This window comes from Perca fluviatilis, chromosome 5 (genome assembly GCF_010015445.1).
Source record: "Perca fluviatilis chromosome 5, GENO_Pfluv_1.0, whole genome shotgun sequence".
NCBI lineage: Eukaryota > Metazoa > Chordata > Actinopteri > Perciformes > Percidae > Perca > Perca fluviatilis.
In genome coordinates this window covers 39,904,670-39,932,189 of record NC_053116.1, presented here as the reverse complement: position 1 = coordinate 39,932,189, position 27,520 = coordinate 39,904,670, and the positions used below count along the sequence as shown (strand labels likewise).

The 27,520-nt window shown below is 42.3% G+C and overlaps 2 protein-coding genes across 2 annotated transcripts in view; both read right to left on the bottom strand.

Annotated features, from left to right (window-relative positions):
- The window catches only part of kcnd1 (potassium voltage-gated channel, Shal-related subfamily, member 1), a 1,001,373-nt gene that overhangs the window by 486,515 nt on the left and 487,338 nt on the right, over positions 1–27,520 (bottom strand). The window lies entirely within an intron of this gene.
- On the bottom strand, positions 13,677–26,500 carry LOC120558439 (GTPase IMAP family member 4-like; the record flags this gene model as incomplete). The annotated part of the gene is made up of 2 exons (XM_039799447.1): positions 26,437–26,500; positions 13,677–14,506 (listed from the first exon to the last, which is right to left on the bottom strand). Coding segments are annotated over exons 1-2 (894 nt in total), but the record flags the coding sequence as incomplete, so codon positions are not given.

Here is a 27,520-nt window from a genome sequence, read left to right as displayed (position 1 = left end):
CAGCGTCTTTCTCCGCCCACTAGACCGTAAATTGCTCTGTGAGGAGTTTAACAACTGCTGGAATGGGATGTGAACGCTGAGTGGGGGATTCAATTTCATCTTTGATTTCTTCCAGTAACTCTAATATTGCACGGCTGCTTGATCTGTAACGCTAAATGATGTTGTGTTCACTGACAAAGTGTGATTCTTATGTTAAAAATATTTTCAGCCTCGCCTATGTCTTCGTCTTGCTCATATTACTGTTGCCATTTCAATAGCGGCATAAAGGTCTACGAGGAAACTCGATTGCGGCTGGTTTAGAACTGCTTTTAAGAGGCGGAGAATTTCCCCCGCAGAATAGAGGCGCGCTCTTACTGACAGTCGTTGTAAATACCACGGAATATATAATTAGGCGCACTCTGTGCTTATCCTCCCACCTTTTTGGGTGGAACTCCCACTTTCCCCACGACCCTCCCACGAACGCATATTGAAAGCGCAACTTGTCTCTTCTCGCTCATGTGGCAGGCAATCTGCGATTTTACCCAAGTGCACCCTGTTTGTAAATAGCCCGCATCGGTTACGTCCGTCTTTGTGACCAATTAGCGCCTGGAAACAGGCGCAAACGGCTTGATAAATCTGGCCCTCAGAGTCTAATTTCACGTTGGTCCAGACCTGAGTGGCTGGTCATGATCTATAACTAAGATCTAAGTGTGTCTCTTTCTTTCCCCTTTCTTCTTTCACTAACCACACACACACACACACGCACACACACGCGTGCGTGAATCGCCCTCTTGAGGCTAAATAGCTTTTGTAGCTAACACATAGCCTAGCTCAAACGAGCTAACGGCTAATCTGTGGCATAGCCTAGCAACCCCCGGGTTGCAGGCTACCCCCACCCTCCTCACACACTCATGCACACACCCACACAGACACAGACGTGTCTCCCCACATGCTGGTTTGTTTTGCATTGTTTTGTTGTAGTTTAAAAAGGTTAATAAATTCTACTATATTTTAAATAGCCATTGCCTGTGATTATTTTGTATCTTTGTTTTAATAATTGCTGGTTGAACACAGGTCAGTGCTCAAATTCACCCTTCCTTTTGTTCCTTTAAAGAACACCAGATCTGTATTTTAAAGGGAACAACACCTAATGAGACTGTTTCACAGTTTGATTATTGGTCCCTGACGTTTCAGGGTGGTGCCCCGTTTTGATTGTTTGTTGATTTGATAATTATTAATAACCATATTCACAACTTTATTAATATTGATAAACATCTTTGATAATTTGCCAATAATTAAACCTGTACACCAACAAATTCCCAACAATAGTAAATTAATAATATAGGACATTTTAGATTTTCATCAATTTGCTCATTGACCTGTAAACAAGTAAGCATAAACAAGAGCCAAGAGATGGCAAAGCAAGTTTATTTGAATAGCACATATTATACACAAATGTAATTCAGAGTGCTTTATAACATGCATGAACCACATTAAACATTAAAGTACTGAATGAATAGAAACCTCTGCTTACATTTTGTGTAAAGAGAAAGAGAATTACTTGATTGATGCAATATGTGTAAGGGGAATTTTAACTGAATTTTATTTCATAAGAAAGAAGGTAGTGAACTTGCTTCTCAATGGTAGCCAATATAGTACATGTATTATATGCATTGTTGCCAATGATGTCAGACAAGAAGGATTGCCTGGTTCTTGACGATTTGCAGTGCCTGAGTGCGGCGCAAATGCACGGCCGCAAGGGCGGCACATGCGCCAGTAAAGGCTATTTTAGGCTAGCCGCAGCCAAGCTGGCGCACGGAAATGTGACATCATGGGATCGCTGTGAGTATTTATACCCGCGCTGGTATTAGCGACACTAGTTACAGTCTTCTCCTGAACAGCGGAGGTGCTAATGAGCAAAGGCTACTGACGTTGCTCTTTCTACAGATTAGAAGAAGAAGGTGAACAACGGCAGAACTGTCAGCAGCTTTGCCGTCAATGCTTCGATTTGATTCTATGACCTACTTTGTCAGATCAAGCCTTTCATTCACCATGAAAGAACTCATCTTAACCAGTAAATTTACAAGAGAGACCTGCAGTCACTCTGAGAGTCCTGGCATCCGGTTGTGGGCGAACTCCTTCAGGCCTCCTGTTTCCGCTTTGTCCCACGACGCTAAATGAAAAAAAGAGCCGTGCGCACCAGCAGGAAATTACGTTATTTTGGCGCGCCACCACCTTGGATGCGTCTAGTATATTTCAAGCTTAACCCAGACGCGTGCGAAGGCGTGAGGGCCCGTCCAACGCTGCTTGCAGCTTTAATTTATATAGGTTACCTTTACATTTTCCACCCAACCTTTTAAAACCTGTTTAACACTGTTGTGGATAGCTATGTGTGGGCAAGCAAAATAGCCTTATTTACAAAGCGGAAATTTTAAAATGTCAGTTTTGTCACAAAGAGCACATTAAGAACATGGGACAGATTAAAACATATCCTAAGGATAGAAATCACTGTTCCAGAGAATACACGCTTGTGGAATAACCCATCCATCACCATACTGAATGCTGAATTGGAGATCATGGAGGGACAAAGGAATAACAACTAATGAAGATATTACTTTGAATATCAGTATAAAGCCATTTGAACAATTGGTAATATAATTAAATTTAACTAATAAGGAACTTTTTAGATATATTCAATTAAAGGGCTGGATAACAGATAACTTTGACTTGAACTATAAAACTCTCAGCTACTCAGAGGCTATTCCTAAACTCATAGAAGCACAGGCAGATAATTATCATCTCCAAATAATATACAAGGGTTGGAATAAAGATCTTAAAATAGATAACTCTGATATAACCTGGAAAGATTGCCTAAATATAACCAACACCATAACCACCAATGAGAATCTGCATCTTATACAATACAAGCTCATGACAAAGATAGACTAAACCAAAAAAAAATAAATGTGATGCCTCTTTTTCCCCTGTTTGTGTAAAATGTGGCATACACAAGGAGACAAGAATACACACTTTCTGGGAATGTGAAAAGGTTTGTAAGGGTTGGTTAGAGATCCAAAAATGGATGACCTGTAAAATCTAAATTGAATTCACGGTCATGAGCAGTATCTATCACGCACACAGATGTATGGACACACAGATGCACAACTCAGGTACGTAAAATGTCACAAAAAACAGTTTATTGGAGACTCACTAAACTCCCAAGCAGAAGTTTCCAAATCGGCAGGCAAACGGGGTAATCGAAAAAACAGGCAGAGGTCAAAATCCAGGGAAACAACTAATTCACAAACAGGACACTAGGAAAACGCTTGAAGGCTGAACACAAAGGAAGCAGACGATCTCGCACTGGGGTAAGGGAAAGACTGACCTTAAATACACAAAACAGGAGAGACAATGAGACACAGGTGTAGCGCATTAGGGCGGGGACATGTAATCACAATGGAGGGAAAAAAGACAAACAGGAAGTAACTCCAGGAAGACTTCACCACTCTCCTCTCCACCCTGATGGGCACAGGAAAACGGATTGTCATCTCTGGTCCTCTACCTACCTACAGGAAGGGTGCGGAGAGATGGTCCAGACTGTTCTGGCTCCACACCTGGCTGGAACCACTCTGCACTTCCCTGAGCATTCCCTATGTCGACAACTTCAACCTGTTCTGGGAGATGCCCAACCTGCTGAAGCTTGATGGTCTCCACCCAAACCGACACGGAGCCAGGATGCTATCTGACAACATAACGACCACACTGAAAGGCAAGTATTGACATTATGTTGAAAATATCACAGATTCATGTCCCCCAGGCATTGATCCTGATAGCACTATACAAGTGGATGAATCTGAAAAGGTTTTCTGCAGGATAACATGTAGTACTAGTGTTATTCCAGTAACGTGTAGTACTAGTACTATTCCAGTAACATGTAGTACTAGTACTATTCCAATTATAATCAACAACAGACCACACAAAGTGGTGAATAGAGGGGCAATACTTAACAACCTAATTGGAATTAAAACTACCACTGCAATGATAGAAAAGGATAGGAAAATTAGATGTGGATTACTAAATATCAGATCTCTGTCTTCTAAAGCAGTACTAGTAAATGAATTGATATCTGATAATCAAATTGATCTATTCTGTCTTACTGAAACATGGCTGGGCCATGAAGAATATGTTAGTCTAAATGAAGCGACTCCTCCCAGCCATATTAATACTCAAATTCCTAGAGGCTCAGGCCGAGGAGGGGGAGTTGCAGCCATATTTGATTCAAGCCTGTTAATTAATCCTAAACCCAAACTGAATTATAACTCTTTTGAAAGCCTTGTTCTTAATCTTCAACATCCAACACGGAAATCAGAACAGCCAATTATATTTGTTGTTGTCTACCGAGCTCCAGGTCCGTATTCTGAATTTTTATCTGAATTCTCAGAGTTTTTATCATGTGTAGTCCTTAAATCAGACAAAGTACTTATTGTAGGTGATTTGAATATCCATGTGGACGTTGACAGCAATAGCCTTACTACTGCTTTCAACTCATTACTGGATTCAATTGGTTTCAGTCAGACTGTGCACAGCAGACGCGACTGTTTTAACCACACCCCTAACCTTGTGCTGGCATATGGTATTGAGATTGAGGATTTAATAATATTTCCGCAGAATTTGGTATTATCAGATTATTTTTTAATTACTTTTGAATTCTTGCTACCTGACCATACTAAACTAGATAATGGCTTCTACACTAGATGCCTATCTGACAGTGCTATAGCTAAATTTAAGGAAGATATTACAACAGCATTTGACTCTATGTCGTGCCTTAGAATAACAGAGGACTACTATGTTAACCTCAGTCCCTCTCGGGTTGATGCATTTGTGGACGGTGCTGCAACTTGCCTACGGGACCTAACCTTGAACTCTGTCGCTCCTCTCAAAAAGGAAGACGATGAAGCGAAGGAAAACAGCTCCTTGGTATAACGAACAAACTCGCAGATTGAAACAAGTCTCGCAAACCTCGAGGGTAGGGCGCTTCCACCAAAGTGGAAGAATCCCGTCTGGATTGGCAAGAAAGTCTCAAAACCTATAGGAAGGCCTTTAAGAAATGCCAGATCAGACTATTACTCTTCACTAATAGAAGAAAATAAGAACAACCCAAGGTTTCTTTTCAGCACTGTAGCCAGGCTGACAGACAGTCATAGCTCTACTGAGCCATCTATTCCTCTAACTCTGAGTAGTGATGACTTCATGAGCTTCTTTAATGATAAAATTATAACAATTAGAGATAAAATTAATCACCTTTTGCCATCAACTTCTAACAGTTCATCTTTAAATACAGGACCGCTAGAACGAACGACTCCGGACATATACTTAGACTGCTTTTATCCTATAGACCTTCAACAATTAATGTTAAAGATATCCTCAGCTAAGCCATCTACCTGTCTCTTGGACCCCATCCCAACGAGGCTACTCAAAGAAGCGTTACCCGTGGTAAACACTTCACTACTAGATATGATCAATATGTCCTTATTAACAGGTTATGTACTGCAGTCATTTAAAATAGGTGTGATAAAACCTCTTCTGAAAAAAACGACCCTGGATCCTGAGGTCTTAGCAAACTATAGACCTATATCTAACCTTCCCTTTCTATCCAAGATCCTTGAGAAGGTGGTTGCTAATCAGTTATGTGATTTTCTACATAGCAACAGTTTATTTGATGATTTTCAATCAGGATTTAGAAAGAATCATAGCACAGAGACGGCACTGGGGAAAATTACTAACGACCTTCTAACAGCTGCAGACAAAGGACTTGTCTCCATTCTTGTTTTACTAGATCTTAGTGCTGCATTTGACACTATTGATCATACAATCCTGTTACAGAGATTAGAACACTTAGCCTGAATTAAAGGAACTGCACTAAGATGGTTTAAGTCTTATTTCTCTGAGCGATCCCAATTTGTTAACATTAACGATAAACCCTCCAAGCACACCAAAGTTAGCCATGGCGTTCCTCAAGGCTCAGTGCTTGGACCAATTCTATTTTCCTTATATATGCTTCCTCTAGGACATATTATTAGGAAACACTCAATTAATTATCACTGCTACGCAGACGATACCCAATTATATCTGTCAATTAAGCCAGATGAAAGTGGTCAGTTAGCAAGACTTCAAACGTGTGTTGAGGATATAAAATCCTGGATGACCCACAACTTCCTGATGTTAAACTCAGACAAAACGGAGGTTATTGTGATAGGACCAACGCACTGCCAAACTTCGTTGTCGAAAGATATAGCTACTCTGGATGCCATTGCCCTGGCCTCCAGCACTGCTGTCAGAAATTTGGGAGTTATTTTTGATCAGGATATATCCTTCAACGCCCATTTAAAACAAACCTCAAGAATAGCCTTTTTCCATCTTCGTAACATTGCCAAAATTAGGAATATCCTGTTTCAGAATGATGCTGAAAAACTAGTCCATGCATTCGTTACTTCTAGACTAGATTACTGCAATTCCTTATTATCAGGTTGCCCAAATAAGTCCCTTAAGACTCTCCAGCTGATCCAGAATGCTGCAGCACGTGTTCTGACGAGAACTAAGAGAAGAGATCATATTTCTCCTGTATTAGCTTCTCTGCATTGGCTTCCTGTGAAATCTAGGATCGAATTTAAAATCCTCCTCCTGACTTACAAAGCTCTAAATGGTCAAGCACCATCATACCTAGAAGAGCTCTTAGTACCTTATTGTCCCACTAGGGCACTGCGCTCCCGGAATGCGGGGCTACTCGTGGTTCCTAGAGTCTCTGGAAGTAGACTGGGGGCCAGGGCCTTCAGCTATCAGGCTCCGCTTCTGTGGAACCAGCTTCCAGTCTGGGTTCGAGGGGCAGACACCGTCGCAACATTCAAGAGTAAACTGAAAACCCTCCTCTTTGACAAAGCTTATAGTTAGGGAGTGAGGAGTTGCAGCGTCCACCTAACCCGGCCCACCTCCTTCTCCTCGTAGTTAGGCATGCTATTACAATTCTAGACTGCAGGGGATGCTGTTTCCTTCCTATGACACACTGAGCTGCTCTCTCATCTCTACTTGTTACTTCTGTAGGCATCCTGTCCCAGAATTGCTTGTTACTAATCTAGCTCTGGGGAGTTTACTCCCGGCCGCATCCTGCTGCATCCTGCTGCATCCGCCGCATCCACCCATGCTCTGCAGCGCCACGCTACATCCCGCAACGCCCTGCTGTGATGTTCCTATGCACAGAGTAGTCTGGATCCGGTATAGGGGACAGCACTACTCAGTATGACACGATGTGCCCTGCTATGACATGAACTTCCACGATAACCTTCGACGTCACTGTGACCTTTAATGTGACTATTACGCCACTGTTCATTACACCCCCAACCGGCCCGTCAGACACCGCCTACCAAGAGTCTGGGTCTGCCGAGGTTTCTTCCTAAAAGGGAGTTTTTCCTTGCCACTGTCGCGATAGCCACTGCTAATGCTTGCTCTTGATGGAATTACTGTAATTGTTGGGGTTTTGGAAATTACAGAGTGTGGTCTAGACCTACTCTATCTGTAAAGTGTCTCGAGATAACTTTTGTTATGATTTGATACTATAAATAAAATTGAATTGAAATTGAATTGAATTAACTAAGAACACTAACAGAAACCTTCAAAATAAAACCGGACATGGAAAGAATCTACAACAATGAGAACCAAAACGTAAAACAATAACTTGACACAGGAGCAGGCATGACAGTACCCCTCCCTCAAGGGCCGACACCCGACGGCCCAGGATCCGCAGGATGGAGGCGATGAAAGTCACGAATGAGATCAGGGTCCAAGATGTTGCTGGACGACACCCATGATCTCTCTTCTGGTCCATAGCCCTCCCAGTCCACAAGGTACTGACGACCCCTGCCACGCTTCCTGACGGCCAGAAGTTTCTTAATCGTATACACGGGACCCCCATCGATGATGCGAGGAGGAGGAGGGGCCGGAGCCTCAGGAACCAGCGGACTCGCCAGAACCGGCTTGATTCGGCTCACATGGAAGGTGGGATGCACCTTCATGGTCCTAGGAAGTGTTAGCCTCACAGAAACAGGATTAATAACTTTCCTCACAGGAAATGGACCAACAAAATGGGGTGCCAACTTACGGCTCTCGATGCGGAGGGGAAGGTCCCAGGTACTAAGCCAAACTTTCTGACCTTGAGTGTAGGTAGGAGCCTTGGATCTCCGACGACCCGCAGCCGCCTTGCACTCGGAAGACTTGTGAAGCAAAACTTGACGCGCCCTGGTCCACGTCCTCCGACAACGGCGAACCAAGGCTTGGGCTGCCGGAACCCCCACCTCACGTTCCAGCGCAGAAAAGATGGGGGGTTGGTATCCGTAGACACACTGGAATGGAGTAAGACCGGTAGAGGAGCAGGGCAGGGTGTCGTGGGCGTATTCCACCCAAATCAGTTGCTTGCTCCAGCTAGCTGGATTCCTGGAGGACAGGCAGCGAAGACCCACCTCCAACTCCTGGTTCAGCCGTTCAGTCTGTCCGTTGGACTGTGGATGATAGCCAGATGAGAGACTCACGGTGGCCCCAATGAGACTGCAGAACGCCTTCCAGAATCGTGAGACGAACTGGGGTCCCCGATCTGACACCACGTCCTTGGGAAGTCCATGTAGCCTGAACACATTGGAAAGCATTATCTCCGCCAACTCTTTGGCAGAGGGTAACTTGGGCAACGGAACAAAATGAACCATCTTGGGGAACTGTCTACAATGTTTCAAGATGAGTATAGTGGTGTTACCCTCAGAGAGAGGCAAACCTGTGACCGAAGTCCAGCGATATGTGAGACCACGGTCGAGAGGGAACAGGAAGCGGATGGAGCAATCCAGCGGGGGTCGATGAGAAGACTTGTTCTGGGCACACACTGGACAAGCTGCCACGTACTCCTTCACAGTATCCACAACCCCAGGCCACCAGAACCGTTGACGCACCACATAAACTGTTCTCTTCACTCCAGGATGACACGACAACATACTGGAGTGGGCCCAATGGACCACTGTAGACCAGAGCTCAGGAGGGACAAACAAGCGGTTCGGCGGGCAACCGACCGGGACAGGTAAGTTAACAGTAGCACCTTTGACTCTCTCTTCTACCTCCCATGAAACAGCACCAATAACGCAGGATGCAGGAAGGATTGTCTCCTCCGACTTGGGGACTGAACCAGGGTCAAACAGACGAGACAAGGCATCGGGCTTGGCGTTCTTGGAACCAGGACGATAAGACAGTGTAAAGTTGAATCTAGCGAGAACAACCGCCCTGGCTTGCCGAGAGTTCAGCCGTCTTTCAGACCGTAGATACTCCAGGTTCTTGTGGTCAGTCCAGACCAGGAAAGGAAGCTCCGCCCCCTCCAACCAATGTCGCCACTCCTCCAATGCCACTTTCACGGCCAGCAACTCCCGGTTGCCAACATCGTAGTTCCTCTCTGCAGGAGACAGTTTATGGGACAGGAAAGCACAGGGATGCAGCTTACCATCCGAGGGAAGGCGTTGGGAGAGGACCGCCCCCAGCCCAACATTGGATGCATCCACCTCCACCACAAACTGTCGGCAGGGATCAGGCATGGTCAGAACCGGAGCCGTCACAAAACGTTCTTTCAGGGACTGGAAGGCAGAGTCGGCTTGAGGAGTCCACTCGAACCTAGTCTTGGAAGAGGTCAGTTTATGCAATGGAGCAGCAACAGAACTGAAGTTTCTCACAAATTTCCGATAGAAATTAGCAAACCCCAAAAACCGTTGAACCTCCTTGCGAGTAGCGGGGACAGGCCACTCCTTAACTGCCTTGACCTTCTTGGGATCCATGCGCATCACCCCCTCCTCCACAACATATCCCAGAAAGGACACCCTGGAAACCACACTTTTCTGCTTTAACAAACAGTTCATGGTCAAGCAGTCTCTGCAGAACAGCACGGACATGTCGGATATGGTCACCAGGGTGATGGGAGAAAATCAGAATGTCATCAAGATACACAAACACAGAAACATTCAGCATATCTCTGAGGACGTCGTTAACAAAAGCCTGAAAAACAGCAGGAGCATTAGTCAAACCAAACGGCATAACTAAATATTCGTAATGTCCACTAGGAGTGTTAAAGGCAGTCTTCCACTCGTCCCCCTCCCTAATCCTAACCAAGTGATAAGCATTTCTCAAATCAAGCTTGGTAAAGATAGCAGCACCTTGCAAAAGTTCAAAAGCAGAAGAAATCAACGGGAGGGGGTACCTGTTCTTCACTGTAATGTCATTGAGTCCCGATAGTCAATGCAGGGACGCAGCGACCCGTCCTTCTTTCCCGAAAAGAAGAGAATCCAAGCGCCCGGCTGGTGAAGACGAGGGCCTGATGATACCGGCCTCCAGAGCCGAGTCAATATAATCCTTCATGGCCCGTGTCTCAGGTGAAGACAAGGAGTACAGACGTCCCTTGGGCGGTGCGGACCCAGGAAGCAAGTCAATGGGACAGTCATATGGTCTGTGTGGCGGTAAGGCAGAAGCCCGAGACTTATTGAATACCTCCCTCAAATCCATGTAACAGGAAGGAACAGAGGAAAGGTCAGGAAAATCCCCCTCCCCGCAACCTCCGCGGTCACCGAGGGAACAACAGGAATCACCTCCCACGGGGCCGGCCGGAGAGGGTACCGGGTCCATAGCCACCCTGGCCAGAGTAAGCGCACAGAAAGCGACCCCCACCGGCGCACCTGCTGGTCTGGACTGGAAACACCTACTGGAACACTCCGTCCCCACCCAGTAACAACCCCGAAAGTCCAGTCGATGTGAGGGTTGTGTTCACGGAACCAGGGAAACCCGAGAATAACTGGGGACAGAGAGGAATCAACCAACAAAAGCAAAAGAGTCTCGAATGCAGGTCAGGAAAAACCAGAGCCACAGGAGGTGCGATGAGTTACCTGCCAGAGTAACCGGCCGTCCAGCGCTGTAGCCTTCAACGGTGTGGGTAGGGGAATCGAAACCAGTCTCAACTCCTTCACCAGGGAAATGTCCATGAGACTGGCATCGGCCCCGGAATCCACCATAACCTCCAAAGACCTGGAAATCTCTGTGGAGGAAACAGTCACAGAAAACAATGGACGAGAGGGGACGTTAGTAACAGCAGTATGGCTCACAAGGATCCTCTCCTGCCCTGGTGAGCCTCTCCTTTTACTGGACACCGCCCGATGAAATGACCCAGCTGTCCACAATAGATGCATGCTCCCTCTCGGAGTCTCCTCTGTCTCTCCTCAGGAGTGAGACGAGCCCTTCCCAGCTGCATGGGCTCCTCCCTCCCAGCCGGCTGCGGGAGAGAAGCCACCGGTTGAGGCGGTAGTGAAGGAGAGCCTGTCTTGCCCGAGAAGCCCCCACCGGGAAATCTCCGCGATGAACTCTTGAAGGCGCCCTTCTCCCTCTCACGCTCCATTAACCGTTTGTCAATTTTAATGGCCAGAGCAATGAGAGCGTTGAGGTCCTCTGGCAGATCCAAAGCCGCCAGGTGATCCTTTAAAGCACTAGACAGGCCACACAGGAAGGCATCCAAAAGAGCAGTCTGACTCCATCCACTCTCAGCTGCCACCGTGCGGAATTCAATGGCGTAGTCCGCCACCCTCCGCCCGCCTTGACGGACGTTCACCAGCACCCGGGCCGCTTCTCTGCCTGGAGTGACATGCTGGAAGATCTGAGTAAATGCCTGGGTAAAGTCGGCAAAAGAGTTGCACAGGTGAGAATCCCTGTTCCACTCCGCCGTAGCCCATGCCTCTGCCCGACCAGACAGATGAGAAATCAGGTAAGCTACTTTAGCTCTGTCTGTGGGATAATGGACCGACTGGAGTTCATAATGCAATCCACACTGTGTTAAAAAGGCTCGACAGTCACCAGACTCACCGGAGAACCGTTCCGGCCGGGACAGATGAGGCAAAGCAGAGTGACTGGCAGGCGGCTGGACCGATGAAACAGCAGAACCAGCAACCACCGTAGGCCCAGCAGTAGAAACCGGACCCATGGAGCCTTGAGAAGCAGATGACGTGGATGCAGACTGGATGGCTTGGAACTGCGTAGTCAGAAGGGAAACTTGATCGCCAACGGCTTTCTGGAATCCCAGCTGACGCTCCACCATACCACTCAACTCCCGCCAAATCGGCAGGCAAACGGGGTAATCCAAAAAACAGGCAGAGGTCAAAATCCAGGGAAACAACTAATTCACAAACAGGACACTAGGAAAACACTTGAAGGCTGAACACAAAGGAAGCAGACGATCTCGCACTGGGGTAAGGGAAAGACTGACCTTAAATACACAAAACAGGAGAGACAATGAGACACAGGTGTAGCGCATTAGGGCGGGGACATGTAATCACAATGGAGGGAAAAAAGACAAACAGGAAGTAACTAAGAACACTAACAGAAACCTTCAAAATAAAACCGGACATGGAAAGAATCTACAACAATGAGAACCAAAACGTAAAACAATAACTTGACACAGGGGCAGGCATGACAGTATCTTCATAATCGGGATAGATGTTCCTTTTCTCCTCTTTGGTATATAAAACTTTTTTTTTAAGGTATTGGAAGGATACAGAGGACCCATCGCTACAGCAAGGGAAGGGACTAATGACATATTATTTAAGTATAGAAAAATCTATGTTTGCAGACCAGAACAAAAGGCAACAATTCAACAAGGTGTGGTAGGACATATACTGTATATGAAGCGTTGTAAATAAGAACCTGGTATAATGCATTTCTCCTGTCTAAGGTTAATGTATATTGTACGTTGTCCCTGTTTAAATTAAAAAATAAAAAAATAAATAAAAAAAATAAATAAATAAGAACTAGGTATGGTGACTGAGAGCTGGAAACCAAGTGTGTGTGTGTGTTTGTGTGTGTGTGGGAGGGGGCGGGGATGGGTGGGAGGAATACTGTTACTAGTAGGAGTTGTATTCTGATTGAAGTATGACATTACACAGTATGTGGTAATAAAAATAATTATTTAAAACAAAAAATGCATAGGCAAAAAAAATTAATAATATAGTAATTTGAATTATTTATTTAACATAGGACATTTTAGATTGTCATCAATTTGCTCATTAACCTGTAAACAAGAAAAGCAAAGCAAGTTTATTTGAATAGCACATATTATACACAAAGGCAATTCAGAGTTCTTAATAACATGCATGAACCACATTAAACCTTAAAGTACTGAATGAATATAAACCACTGCTTACATTTTGTGAATTTTATTTCTAAAGAAAGAAGTTAGTGAACTTGCTTCTCAATGGTAGCCAATATAGTACATGTATTATATGCATTGTTTCCGATTATGTCAGACAAGAAGGATTGCCTGGTTCTTCCCAGTTGTAAATTGTAAATTTGAAGTTTTATATAGTTAACTTGAGGTAACAATGGCTGATAAGTTATCATTACCATCCAGTGTTACAGTGAGAGGAGGGAAGTTTGACCCTTTCTTTCTCATTTTAATCAAGACTTACAGAAAAGCCAAATCAGAGAATCGTACAATCATTTTGCGAATTAAATTGCTGCTGTGCTTGCCATCTCAACCTTTCTCTTTCTTCTTCCAGTTCTCTCTCACGCTGCTCCTCTAAACTTTTCTGCATATTTGCAATATGTCTCTTCATCTTCTCTTCATCTCTCTTCCTCTCTGCTTCTCTTTCCTCCCTCTGCCTCATCCTCTCCCTCTCTATTTTCTCCCTCTCCCTCTTCCTCTCCTCCTCTCTCTCTTTCTTCTCCCTCTCTCTCTCAGCCTGAAGTGGTTCATACATTTTCTTCATCAGATTTTCGGATTCTTCCTGACGTTTTCTCTCCAATTCCTGTTGTTCTTTGCGTATTTTCTCTTCTTTCTCTTTCAGGATGCGTTGTTTTTCCTCTTCGATTAGCATCTCAGCCTCTTGGAACATCTGGTTTGTGTAGTGGCTTCCTCCGTTCTTCTGGTTTACATTTCTGATCTTCTGGAGCAGCTCAGTGACCTGAGAGCGATCCTTCAGCTTATTATTGAAGACATGGTACTGGCCATTACATCTGGCCACGAGTTCTTGCAGGTCTGAGGATTCCTTCAAGAAGTCTTCAATAGTTGTGTCTTCAAGTTGGTCCCCATGAGTAAAGAGAACCATGCTGTATCTGTCTGCAGCCTGGCCAAAGATGTCTTGAATCCTTTGCACTGTCTGCTTTTCCTCTTCAGTGTATCTGCCCAGCCGGATGACCACCAGGAACACATGGGGTCCAGGAGCAGCATAAGAGATGCACTGGCTCATATCTTCAGTTGTTTTAACCTCGTCATACCTGGTGTCAAACAGGCCTGGGGTGTCGATAACAGCCACCTGTTGCCCATCCACCACAGCTTTGCCCTGGGAACATTTTACAGTCATAGACTTTGCACTGAACTTTGATTCAAAGCACTTTTGTCCCAGAATGGTGTTTCCAGTGGTACTTTTCCCATTCCCAGTCTTCCCCACCATCACTATCCTCATATACTTCTTTTGTTCTGTATGGAAGAAATAACAGCATTAGAAAAAGAATGAATGCTCTAGATATCCATAATCTTTTGTAAAGTGCATCAACATTGTGAAACAAATTAAAGAAACAACATTAGACTTAAGACTGTAAAATATCCCATTGCTCTATGTTTCTCATTTCAAAAGAGATTCAATGTTCAGGAGCAGTAATTTGCGGCACATTCATACACAGAAGGTTACATCCTCACAAAATGGCTCCTGAGAAATATTTGTCCCAAACTGGTGTTCAAATTTAACAAGAAATGGGCTGAAATGTGTGCCACCAGAAACTGAATTTGAATCATTTATATTTGAATTTGAATTGCTAAACTTAAATCTTTGCATTGAAAAACTTAGCCTAGCCTACTGCATGCAAAATAGTGTGACTATCCATATTTGAATACATGTTAATTCATTTAAACATTTGAATTACATTGGTTTACTTTGTACATCAACAAGCCTAATAAAATAAAAAATAAAAACTAATAAAAAACACACATAAAATCTAATAGAAAAAGTTCTGGTAGCTCATTACCTGGACTTTGTCTTGTAAATAAAAAACGGTATGTTTCAGTTAATTAACCATGTTATAAGAAAACAGAACATTTTCTGTTATTTAACAGTGTACCTACAGTAAAAAAACAGAATACTTTCTGTTATTAAATGGTGAACCTATAACTACAAGAAAAGTCAGTAAAAAATACTGGCTAATATACTGTGTTCATACGAAGGGATTTTCTGAACTGATTTTTCACAGGTGTTTTTCCCGTATTTTGATTTGCGCAATGCATCTTGGGAACAAGACTCATCGCAAAGCGTGAAAAAATTCACAAAGCGGTTCAAAGTTAACTATTTCATTTGCATTTTGGAGCAACCCTTCTTACTGTGGTAAAAATTCAGAACTATATCATTTATGATATAGGGAGTTATTACTTCGTACAGCTTTTTTTAACCTGTGTGTTTTTGTGGTTGTCAGGTCGAGAGAGTAACGTTAACGCCTAACATTAGCTATTTTAGCCAGTTCGCCCGCTTTATAACATTAAAGTTAGCTAGGTACAAATGGCAACTACTACTATCACGGTTGGACTGACTTAACCAGCTAACGTTATCATGAGCTAAAATGGGGCCAGTCGGGCCGGCTAGTTAACGTTGACCGTAATGTCAACGTTCACAGATACTCATTTTGGTTATGTTATTATAGCCGGTTCGTCCGCTTTATACCTAGCTAACATTACAGGCCTGTTGGTGGTAGTTGGCTAGCTTACATTGATGATAACGTTGAATGATAACGTTAGACCTCTGTGCCCGTCTCACGGTTCGGCCGACTATTAGCTAACCAGATATCGCAAGCTAAAACGGGGCAGGTTGGGCCGGCTAACATTAGTTAATCGCTTTTTATGATTAACGTTACGTTAAAGTATTCACATGTAAAATGTTTGTTTTGTAAAGCTTTGTTTGATTGACTGCTGCTCAGTAGCTAAGTTAAGCCTTGCAAGCTAAGGTGTGACTGGATAGGAGACTCAAACCATGTTAACGTATTAACAGTTCAGTTTTCATACTTTTTCTTTGAACAAAGTCCACAAAGTATTGTTTTTATGTGGCCAAAACGATTGTGGAAGAAGGTTTTCCTCATTCAACTGCTTTGCTGTTCATATGTTACGAACACACCTGGATCTGCAGACCAGACAAACTTGGAACCTGAGTGTCTGTACAGTTGAAGTGTTCTTTGAACTTTTTCAGCAGAGAATATTCAGATGTTAAAGGGATCATGTCTCACTTAAGTGGACACATACAAGATGGTCTAACTGTAAGTTGTCCCTTTGATGGATGTAATAAGAATTTCAATGCAAAGACATCCTTTTCATCTCATATTTCCAGGAATCACAGAGGGTGGGGTGTCACCCAGATAGCACCTGTTCATCCGTGCAAATTTGCAGATTTTTGAGGGAACACCTCACCTGATGTAATGGATGTGAGTGATGCAGACCAAAGTAAAGATGTTGATAATGATAAACATAATAAATTAATTGTATGGGTTGTCTTACCAACCTTAAAGCCCTTTATATCGGGTCCCTTCTGATTGCCTCCGCCAAAGGCTCAGTGGCTAAGACAAATAGACTTGGGGACAGTGGACATACCTGTTTACTGGATCTATTTAGGGAAAACGGTGATGAGATCTGCCCATTAGTAGTAAGTCTTGCTTTGGGTTTATGATATAGGGTTCTCACCCAATTAATAAATCCCTTAACCAAATTTAGTTAATACCTTAAATAAATAGGAACATTCCAGCCTATCGAAGGCTTTCTCTGCATCTAATGCCACAGCCAGAGTGTGATCAGATCTTGATTTTGCTAAATGGATTATATTAAAGAATCTACTTAAGCTATTGGCAGATAGGCATTTTTGAATAAAGCCACTCTGGTCTGGGTTAATTATTTTTGATAATATCAGACTAAGTCTATTTGCTAACACTTTAGAGATCAATTTGTAATCTGAGTTCAATGACGAAATGGGCCTATAAGATGCACATTTTAGTGGGTCTTTTACCCGTTTTAAATATAACTGTGATTATGACAGTCGAAAAGGATTCGGGAAGCGTATGTCTTAGACGAAAGGTTTATTACATCCATAATCAGTGGGATAGGTAAATCTTTAAATATCTTATAAAAGTCAGGGGGGAAACCGTCCTCTCCTGGATATTTATTAGACTGAAGTGAATTTAGGGCTTTTGTAAAAGGAAGGTCAAGATTGTTTTGGTCCTCTTCACTAATTCTTTGCAATTCCATTTTAGACAGAAAGTTGTCAATATGGGTCAAATCGCTGGGCAATTCTGATTTGCACAAATTTGAATAGAAGTGTTTTAATGTATCGTTTATTTCTGTTGGGTTATATGAGATAGAGCCTACTTCAGTTTGAATGGCATTGATACTCCTAGTGCTTTCCTCTGCCTTCAGTTGCCAGGACAAGATATTATGTTTTCTCTCCCAATTCATAATACCTCGTATTTAAGTTTTTTTCTGGACTAAAGATTGATATGTGTCTGAGGAACCATTTCTTTGATAATCTTTTTCCAAGAGCAAAATCTCTTTTTCCGACTTATCAATATCCTCTGTGTATTATCTGTCCCCTCAGATAGGCCTTTAACGTATCCCATGAAATACAACTATTGAGACTATTGAGAGGGAGAAGAGGCACAGTTCGTTTCACAAAACAACTTAATTTGATCCTTTATGAATGTGCAGAAATCAGCTCTCTGGAGGATAGTGGGATTAAGGCGCTACCTATAGGGTGTTTTGGGCTTGTCTGGGAACAAAATGGACAAGGTCAATGGTGAGTGATCAGATAAAGTTCTAGATGAATATTCAGCATCTAAAGCTCTGTGAAATTGCTGGGAGGACAATAAGAACAAATCAATTCTAGTGTGGGATTTATAAGGGCATGCATAAAAGGAGTAATCCCGAGTCTGAGGGTGCATCTGCCTCCAATTGTCTATTAAATTGAGATCTTTCATATACTGTATGTTTGAGTGGCCTTGGCTGCTTTTGACCTGGAGATGGTCTTAGTCGTTTCTCCAGAGTAGGATCTAAACGGAAATTGAAATCACCTCCTATAAGTATATTTTGCTGCCCCCCTGCAACTTTTAGAAATATTTCTTGCACAAAGAACTCATCATCATAATTAGGTGCATATAAATTTAGGAGTGACCATTGTTCTGAGAATATTCGCCAATTAATAAAGCCATAACGTCCAGAGGGATCAATGACAGTATCAAGTATTTCCAGAGGTGTACTTTTATTTATCAAAATGGCCACTCCTCTGGCCTTTGAATTGAATGATGACGATACTACCTGCCCTACCCATGAGGTGAGTTTCTTGTAGGAAAGTGATATCTACTTGTAGCTTTTTAAGATATGTCAAGACCCTTTTCCTTTTAATCGGCTCGTTCAGTCCATTAACATTAAAACTGACAAATTTCAATACGCTGTCCATAAAGATTCTGTTTTGTTCACAAACTTCATACCTCTCATAATAATACAGTAAACAAAGTACTTGAAATATAGTGTGTAACATGTCAGTGGAGTACCTAAACAAAAAAGAAAGCAAAAAAGCAATATACCCCATCTTCATCTGGAAGGTCTGGTATTCATGAACAACAAATCTAGCTAAAATCTAAGGTCTCCTGCCCGCCGGGGGCTCTCCGACATATATTATAGGGTGTTTCATAAAACACTCTAAGGCAGTGGTTCTCAAACTTTTTCGGTCATTCCCCACTTTGGACAAGGGTGAATTTTCAAGCCCCAACTGCCCCCATCGCCCCAACACAATGCTAATGAAATATGCAACAAGCTTAAACTGTTCCAATTTATTGAAGTAACAAGTAGTATCAGTATAGTAACAAGTAGAATCAGTATAGTGACAAGTAGTATCAGTATAGTAACAAGTTGTATCTAAATACAAACTAATGATCTACATCAAATACAGTTTTTTTCGATTGCTAAACGACAGTGGGCACAACTGGAGTCACATGTGCAAAACTCTAACTACAGTCTGCACAGCAGCAGTTCATGTGGACCAAACTCTAGTTCGTTTTTCATTGCTTGAACACAGTTTTCAAAACTCTACACACTTATCCCATGACTTTAACCACAACGTGCACAACGCTGTAGATTTACAGCACTTTGTTCAAATGCTAACACACTGCTGTCAAAACTGTAAACCACACATTCAGAACAGAATAGATTCCAGTCTGGTGCCTATCAAACACTGCTGATTGCAGTTTTAGCTGAAAGCCTAAGTAGGTGTCTTATTTTAGACTAGTTAGTGAACATATACGGTATTTATACAGAGAAAGCTCAGAAAGACTTTTTTTGTATACAAACACCAAATAAGAATGAAACAGTTATACACTGTACTGTTTGAGAGAAACAGGTAAAAGAGCAAAGATACCAACATGTCCAGGTAAGATGTCTGAGGTTATGTACACAGCTATAAAAAAAGTGAAAAACACTATATCTTTACAATAGTAAAACTGTGTTCTTACTGTTTTTCAGAAAGTAATGGAGGTGAAAGCAATAGAAACACCACATTCATTAGTATTTAGAGATGATGAAGACATCCAATGTGATGAAGAGAACTTGCCACATGATGCTGGAGAGAGGCAGGATTAGTCACACTATTCTTTGGTACTGTTATGTACCTTTAGTTTTTTTCCCCAGTAATTCCATAAATTACTAGAGACAAAATACGTTATTGAAGAAAACTACAGATTTTCATTCCTTCTTGTTTACCTTACGTAAAAATTGGTATGTTATAAAATCTATATTTTTTCCTTAAATAAACTATTGAGTAGTGTCAAGTCACTCAAATTGTTCAAACTGTAAAGATGAAAAAGTTTGTAATTTCTGTATTGGTGTTTGATGCTAGTGTTTTTACCCTCAATGTGTTCTGAGTGACAGTGTGTGTGTGTGAGTGTGTGTGTGTTATCTCAGTGACGATTGTTCATAGTGTTTGGCTGCACTGAGCCTGTTTTGAGACGTGTGTTAAGAGTTGTGTTGCTTTGAATGAGTTTTGCAGGAGATGTGAACTGTTTAGCTCAGGTGACTGTTGGTAGTGCAGACTGTAGTTTGAGTTTTGCACACGTGACTCCAGTTGTGCCCCACGGTCTTTTAGCAATCGGGAAAAACAGCAACACCAAAAATAAAAGTGCAGCTGTGTCAAAATTTGTATCAAGTTCAAAAATAGAAAATAAATAAAAGTGTCACTTTGCAATCTGTTAAAAGAAGAAAAGAAGAGAAATCCATTTGGCAGTCACTGTGTGTGTGTGTGTGTGTATATATGTGTGTGTGTGTGTGTGTGTGTGTGTGCATGTGCATCTATGTGTGTTTGCGTGTGTGTGTGTGTGTGTGTGTGTGCATGTGCATGTGTGTGTGTGTGTGTGTGTATCTGTGTGTGTGTATGTGTCTGTATGTGTGTCTGTATGTGTTGTGTGTGTGTGTGTGTGTGTGTGCATCTGTCTGTCTGTCCGTGTGTGTGTGTGTGTGTGTGCATGTGCGTGTATGTGTGTGTGTGTGCATATATGTGTGTGTTTGTTGTGTGTGTGTGTATGTTTGTGTGTGTGTGTGGTGTGTGTTCATGTTTGTGCGTGTGTGTGGGTGTGTTTGTGTGTGTACATGTATGTGTGTGTGTGTGTGTGTGTGTGTACATGTAGTTAATTTCAATTTTGCACAGAAAAGGACGGCAACACAGACGGCTAATTTATGAACATAATAAAGTGAAAGTGGGTAAATCTTTGACCTTTCCTAGCGGGTGTACAGCGTATACCAGCGTTGCACGTAGATCACACCACTGCAACTCATCATAAACTCAGCTCAGCATCAGATACCGACGCTAAAGGCCTCCTGTAGCATCTGCAGTGCTGCTCATGTCGCCTTAAAATGTTTATTTTCTAACTTTTATGTGCATATATGTGCATTCGCGTGGGTGTCTGTGTGTGTGTGTGTGTGTGCCTGTGTGTGTGTGTGTATATATGTGTGTGTGTGTGTGTGTCTGTGTGTGTGTTTGTGCATGTGCATGTATGCGTGTGCATGTGTGTGTGTTTGTGTTTCTGCGTATGTGTGTGTATGTGTGTGTCTCTGTGTGTGTGTGTGTGTGTGTGTGCGTCTGTCTGTGTGCGTCTGTCTGTCCGTGCCTGTGTGTGTGTGTATATATGTGTGTGTGTGTGTGTGTGTGGCATGTGCATATATGTGTGTTTGCGTGTGTGTGTGTGTTTGTGCATGTGCAGGTATGTGTGTGCGCGTGTGTGTGCGTGTGTGTGTATGTGTGTGCGTGTGTGTGTCTGTATGTGTATGTGTCTGTCTGTGTGTGTGTATTTGTGTGTGTGTGTGTGTGTGTATTTGTGTGTGTGTCTGTATGTGTGTGTGTGTGTGTGTGTATTTGTGTGTGTGTGTGTGTGTGTGTGTGTGTGTGTGTGTGTGTGTGTTACCCCAGGGCCAGCCTCCTCTGGTCTCTTGGGGCCGTCTGCAGACAGCAGCTCTGCTGCCTGAAAACAACAACAGCAGGCAGTTACACCCTGGGACCAGCAGGGGGCAGCACAACCATTATTAAAGGTTTTTACGATCACTATGACACTTTTTTCAATACTTTTAACAACTTTCCTAAACTCTTAACACAGTTAGCACAACATCCGTCTGTGTAGGCTACACAATTAAAACATTTCTTGTTGCTTTGACACAAAATGCATACAGTTAACACAAATTTAAAATGCTTAAATTCTTTTTACACACAAGCTCCACCAAAACCAAAACAATGGATCTTTACTGCCAAATGTACAAATGCTTTCACACTGTATGTCAGAACAGATAACATCATGTTCTAAACCTAACTTATAGGCTAAAGTCAAAGTGAACAGCTGTTCAAATTGTAAATTGAAACCCAAATATATCCCCTGCATTTTATACATGCATTTATTGGAAACAGCTGATTGAAGTTATGCAAATACGTAGATCAATCCCTGCTGATTCCCTTCTAGGAAACACACTCAGGTGTTGAGGTTCTTTTAATCACATGATCATATGGTAGTAGAGTAAAAGAGGACCTATTTGAACAATATACTGTAGATGAACACAGAAAATAAGAAAAATGCCTTCACAACACACACAATTCTGTCTCTATCTCCTTTTTTTCATAAACCGTACATTCTATAAAGCTACTCTGAGATGGGTCAATAATTTTTTGGATTGAATCTCTGCAGCAAAAGAAACAAATTGGTGAGCGGGTAGAGCAGGCGCACATATACTTGGAGGTTTGTGCCTCGACGCAGAGGTCCAGAGTTCAATTCCGACTTGTGACGAGAGGACAGAAAGAGGACAGAAATAAGAAAGAGGACAGAAAGAGGAAAGATGACAGAAAGAGGAAAGAGGACAGAAAGAGGGAAGAAGAAAGAGGACAGAAGGAAGAAAGAGGACAGAAAGAGGAAAGAAGAAAGAGGACAGAAGGAGGAAAGAAGAAAGAGGACAGAAGACAGAAGACAGAAGACAGAAAGAGGAAATAAGAAAGAGATCAGAAAGAGGAAAGAGGACAGAAAGAGGAAAGAGAACAGAGAGCGAGAGGACAGAAAGAGGAAAGAGAACAGAAAGAGGAAAGAAAGAAGAAAGAGGACATAGAGGAAAGAAGAGGAAAGAAAGAGGAAAGAGAACAGAGGACAGAAAGAGGAAAGAGAAAAGAGAGCGAGAGGACAGAAAGAGAACAGAGGACAGAAAGAGGAAAGATGACAGAAAGAGGAAAGAAGAAAGAGGACAGAAAGAGGATGGACAGACAGACAGAAGAGGAAGGCCAAAGAGACTACTGTTCATATTACTGCCTGTAGTATCTGTATAGACTACTGTTCATATTACGACCTGTAGTATCTGTATAGACTACTGTTCATATTACTGCCTGTAGTATCTGTATAGACTACTGTTCATATTACTGCCTGTAGTATCTGTATAGACTACTGTTCATATTACTGCCTGTAGTATCTGTATAGACTACTGTTCATATTACTGCCTGTAGTATCTGGGTGTGTCTGTGAAAGTGTTGTCATGGTAACCAATGGCCAGTGGATATGTTTATAAACTTGCTTTGATGTCTGTAATCAAGTTGATGAGCAACACCTGCTGAATCTGTCAGTGAGAGTGAGAGTCCCTGAGAGCGAGCTCTCAAACAAAGCCTCACAGTGGCAAAACGATAACTGCTATCAGTCAAATGACGTGATCCTGAGCACCACAAGGCCTTTGTGAACGTATCGATATAAAATTTATATGGATAAACCTAAAAATGTGGTCATATCAGCGATTTCAAAAAGTGGTTTGTTCAGTGTTTCGCTGGGAAATATCCAGGAGTTTGAACATTGGAGCCAATGGAGAACGATATGGACATCTTGTCATTTGGAAGCTCAACTAGCCAAAAGTAAAAGGCGTATCACAAAACTGAGCAGATTTTCTGAAACTAGACAAAAATACCTACGTTTTGATGTATAAATTGTGTATGCCAAGTAGAGATTGTGGGCGTGAGAGCAATTTGAGAAGAAGGGACAAAGATAATTTTTTCGAAGCTTCACACTCTAGCTATGACATCATCCACTCTAGGCAGCGCAATACACACTATGTTTAATCGATAACATTTCCTGAAATGATCACTAAACTTAAACACCTTTTTAACAAAAACTGTAAAAGGTATCAAACTGAAAAGCCATAGCCTGATAGCTGAATATTTTGACGAGTTTGTTTGACGTCTGTAGGTGAAAGTATGAAGGAGCTGAAAATTTTGGGAGCGGAAGAAGATTTTAAGGAGTTTAAGGCTGCTCTCATTGACTTTAATGTTAAAAAAAAGTGTTAAAAAGCTTAACATTTTAAAAAGTATAAATAGTAGAAAAAAAGTTGAAGAAGTCCCATCATTAGATGAAAGAGCTGAATATTTGAAAAGTTGAATGGTTTAAATAGGTGAAAGTATGCAGAAGTTACAGAGAGCCAAAAAACGTACGGAATAAGAATAATAAAGAACCGAATAACAACAGGTGGAATGCTGTAGAACAGCATTCCCCCAATTAAAAGAAACGGGCTATATACATGGATGAAATCACAAATTACAAATGAACCTGGAGGTAGAGACAGAAGGAGGAAGGGAGAGAGGGAGTGAGAGAGAGGAAAGGAGGGACGGAGAGAGAGAGAGAGAGGAGTGATAGAGAGAGAGAGATTGAGAAGGATGGAGGTAGGGAGAGACAGAGAAAGGGGGAGGGACGGAGAGAAGGAGGGAGGAAGACTGAAGGAAGGAAGGGGGGGAACAGAGGAGTGAGAAAGACAAAAAAGAGAAAGGAGGGAGGGAGGCATAGAGAAAGAGAGGGAGACAGGAGGGAGGGATACAGACAAAGGGAGGGAGGGAGACACAGGCAGATAAGGAGACAGACAGACAGACAGAAGTGGAACGCAAATGATATAGACTGATGATCATAGTTAGTCTAGTTAGTTGACTCCTACAGCAAGCCTGGAGTAATCAGGTAGACTGTCTGTGAAAGGGTTTTCATGGTTACTAAGGGCCTGGGGCCATGTTTATAAACATGTCTTTGATCTGTTAACGATCGCACCTGCTCTTAATGTCTCCTGTAGCACACCACAGCACTTCAGACACTGAGAGCAAACTCTCAAACAAAGCCTCGGACTGGGAAAACTATAACTGATATCAGTCAAATGACGTGATCCTTAGCACCACAAGTCCTTTGTGAACGTATTGGTATGAAATTTATATGGATAAACGTAAAAATGTGGGCATATCAGCGATTTAAAAAAGTGGTTTGTTCTGCTCTTCGCTGGAAAATATGCAGCACTTTTATCATTGTTGCGGATGGATAAAATTTGTTACTGTCATCATTTGGAAGCTTGCTGAGCCCAAAGTATAAGACCTATCACATAACTGAGCATTTTTTGAAACTAGCCAAAAATACCTACGTTTTGATGTATAAATTGTGTATGACAAATAGATATTGTGGGCGTGAGAGCAGTTTACAGACAAGGAACTAAGATAATTTTTTCGAAGCTTCACCCTCTAGCTGTGACATCATCCACCCTAGCAAGCGCAATACACACTCAGTTTAATCGATAAAATTTCCTGAAAAAATCACTAAACTTAAACAGCTTCTTCACAAAAACTGTAAAAGGTATCAAACTGAAATGCCATAGCCTGATAGCTGAATATTTTGTGAACATTTTAAAGTTTGTTTGGCATCTGTAGGTGAAAGTATGAAGGAGCTGGAAATTTTGGGAGCAGAAGAAGATTTTAAGGAGTTGAAGGCTGCTCTCATTGACTTCAATGTTAAAAAAAGTGTTAAAAAGCTTAAAATTTTAAAAGTATAAATAGTAGAAAAGAAGTTGAAAAAGTCCCATCATTAGCTGAAAGAGCTGAACATTTGAAAAGTTGAATGGTTTTAATAGCTGAAAGTATGCAGAAGTTACAGAGAGCCAAAAAACGTACGGAAGAGGGAATAATAAACTAGAAAATGCATTTCCTGCAGAAAATGCGTGGGAATGCTGAATAGCTGAATTGCTAAAGCTAACTTGATAAATAGCTGAATTCCGTAAGAAGAAGTTGAAGTAGTGAGTATAGTTGAAAAAGTGGAAATCGGTTTAATAAGTATGAGTTTCATTTTAAAGTTTATGCTAAACTGAACTGTTTGCTTTAAAGGTTGAATAATGACAAAATTTGTAGAACATTGTGAGGTCTGAGTAGATTTTCTAACAGAAAATGACTCACATATGCAGAAATATGAAACAAATTGTATGAAAAATCTTAAAGCTCAAATGCATTGCACTGCACTGCTGAAACATCTGGCAAATTTCAGAGTTGGAAGCTAAACTGCATTACCTACATAAGTGAAGAGCTTGTTAGAAAAGCTGATTATTATCAGATATAGAAACAGCATAAATCTAGCTGAGATGAGATGTGAAATATATTAGGTGAAAACAATGGGGCTTAACAATCAGCTGCCGGTTTTCATTCTTTGGGCAACAATACAGATTCTGGAAGTTGGCGCCAGCAGTGTGCACGGCGCAGCGTCTCCCTGTTTTGTTTGGTTTATTGTTTGCTCTTATTAGTTTAAGTTACCAAAATGTCTCAGCTCTGTTTGTGTATGATCGCCAAACACTTTTTGCTATTAGTGATCAACATGCTGTCTGTATAAAGAGTGTTATTTATGGGAATCAGTCCTCGGATGCACCCCCTCCTACACTCTCGGCTCTGCCGGCGTACCTCCAACTTACATCCAGTGGCGCTCCGCGGGGAAAACGCCCCAGAAGACGGAGAAAGCGAGTTGGTGTGGTTGTAAGAGTGAGAGCATATCTGCGGTCCATGCGGAAGAATGGACCGGGATTTCAACACGGCTGTTCCTTACCGGCTGTCCCTCCTTTGGACTCCAGGAGGAGGTGGCTTCTCCCGATACAACCTGGAGCTGTCATCGCGGTGGATCAGCTGCGTGTACCGGTGGAGGAATTTGTTCCCCGGCGTCCTCAAGTGGCCAAGCGCGGTGTAGATCTCATGAATCTCCGATCTCTGGCTCGAGCCAAGTCACCGCACATGCATGATACCGTTCTTCAGTTGGCACTGATTAACGTCAGATCATTGTCTAACAAGACTTTTATGTTAAATGACTTCTTTTTATCCCGGGAGCTTGACTGCATGCTTCTTTCGGAGACGTGGGTTCAACCTGGTGAGTTCTTCCCCTTCTCAGAACTTGTTCCTCCGGCATGTTCTTTCTTTAGCTCTCCTAGAACCACGGGAAGAGGTGGAGGCCTAGCGACAGTTTTTAAAACCAGTCTGAACTGTAAAAAAATCCCATGTGAACAATATAAAAGCTTTGAGCTGCAACTTTTCGAAATTAAACTCAACGTATCATTGGCATGTGCACTCATTTACCGCCCTCCTAAATTTAACAAGGAGTTTATTAATGACTTTTCGGCGTTTGTGGCTGGTATTGCGCTAAACTTTAATCATTTTCTAATTGTTGGTGATTTTAATATTCATGTTTGTTGTGTTTCTAAGCCTTTGGTCAAGGACTTTTTAAACATTTTGGACTCTTTTAACCTTACTCAGTCTGTGAATAGTCCGACTCATAACAAGGGACATTTTTTGGACCTGGTCTTGTCATACGGCCTAAATTTGTCCATAAAGGATATTTCAGATGCAGGTATCTCTGACCATATGCCAGTTCTGTTTACTGTTTTCTTGCCGTGCTCTCAAAGCAAGACGTGCTTTCCCATGCGTCAGCAGCGCTCAATTAATCCCTCCACGGCCTCACTATTTGCTGCAGCGTTTGACACCTCTTCAGTAATGTCCCTAGACTTTTCTTCATTTAAGGACATTGAGGAGATGGTTATTTTATTTGATTCCACATGTATGGAAATCCTTGATTCAATAGCACCGTTAAAGCACAGGAGTGCTAACTCAAACAGAGAGCCATGGTTCAATGACACTACTCG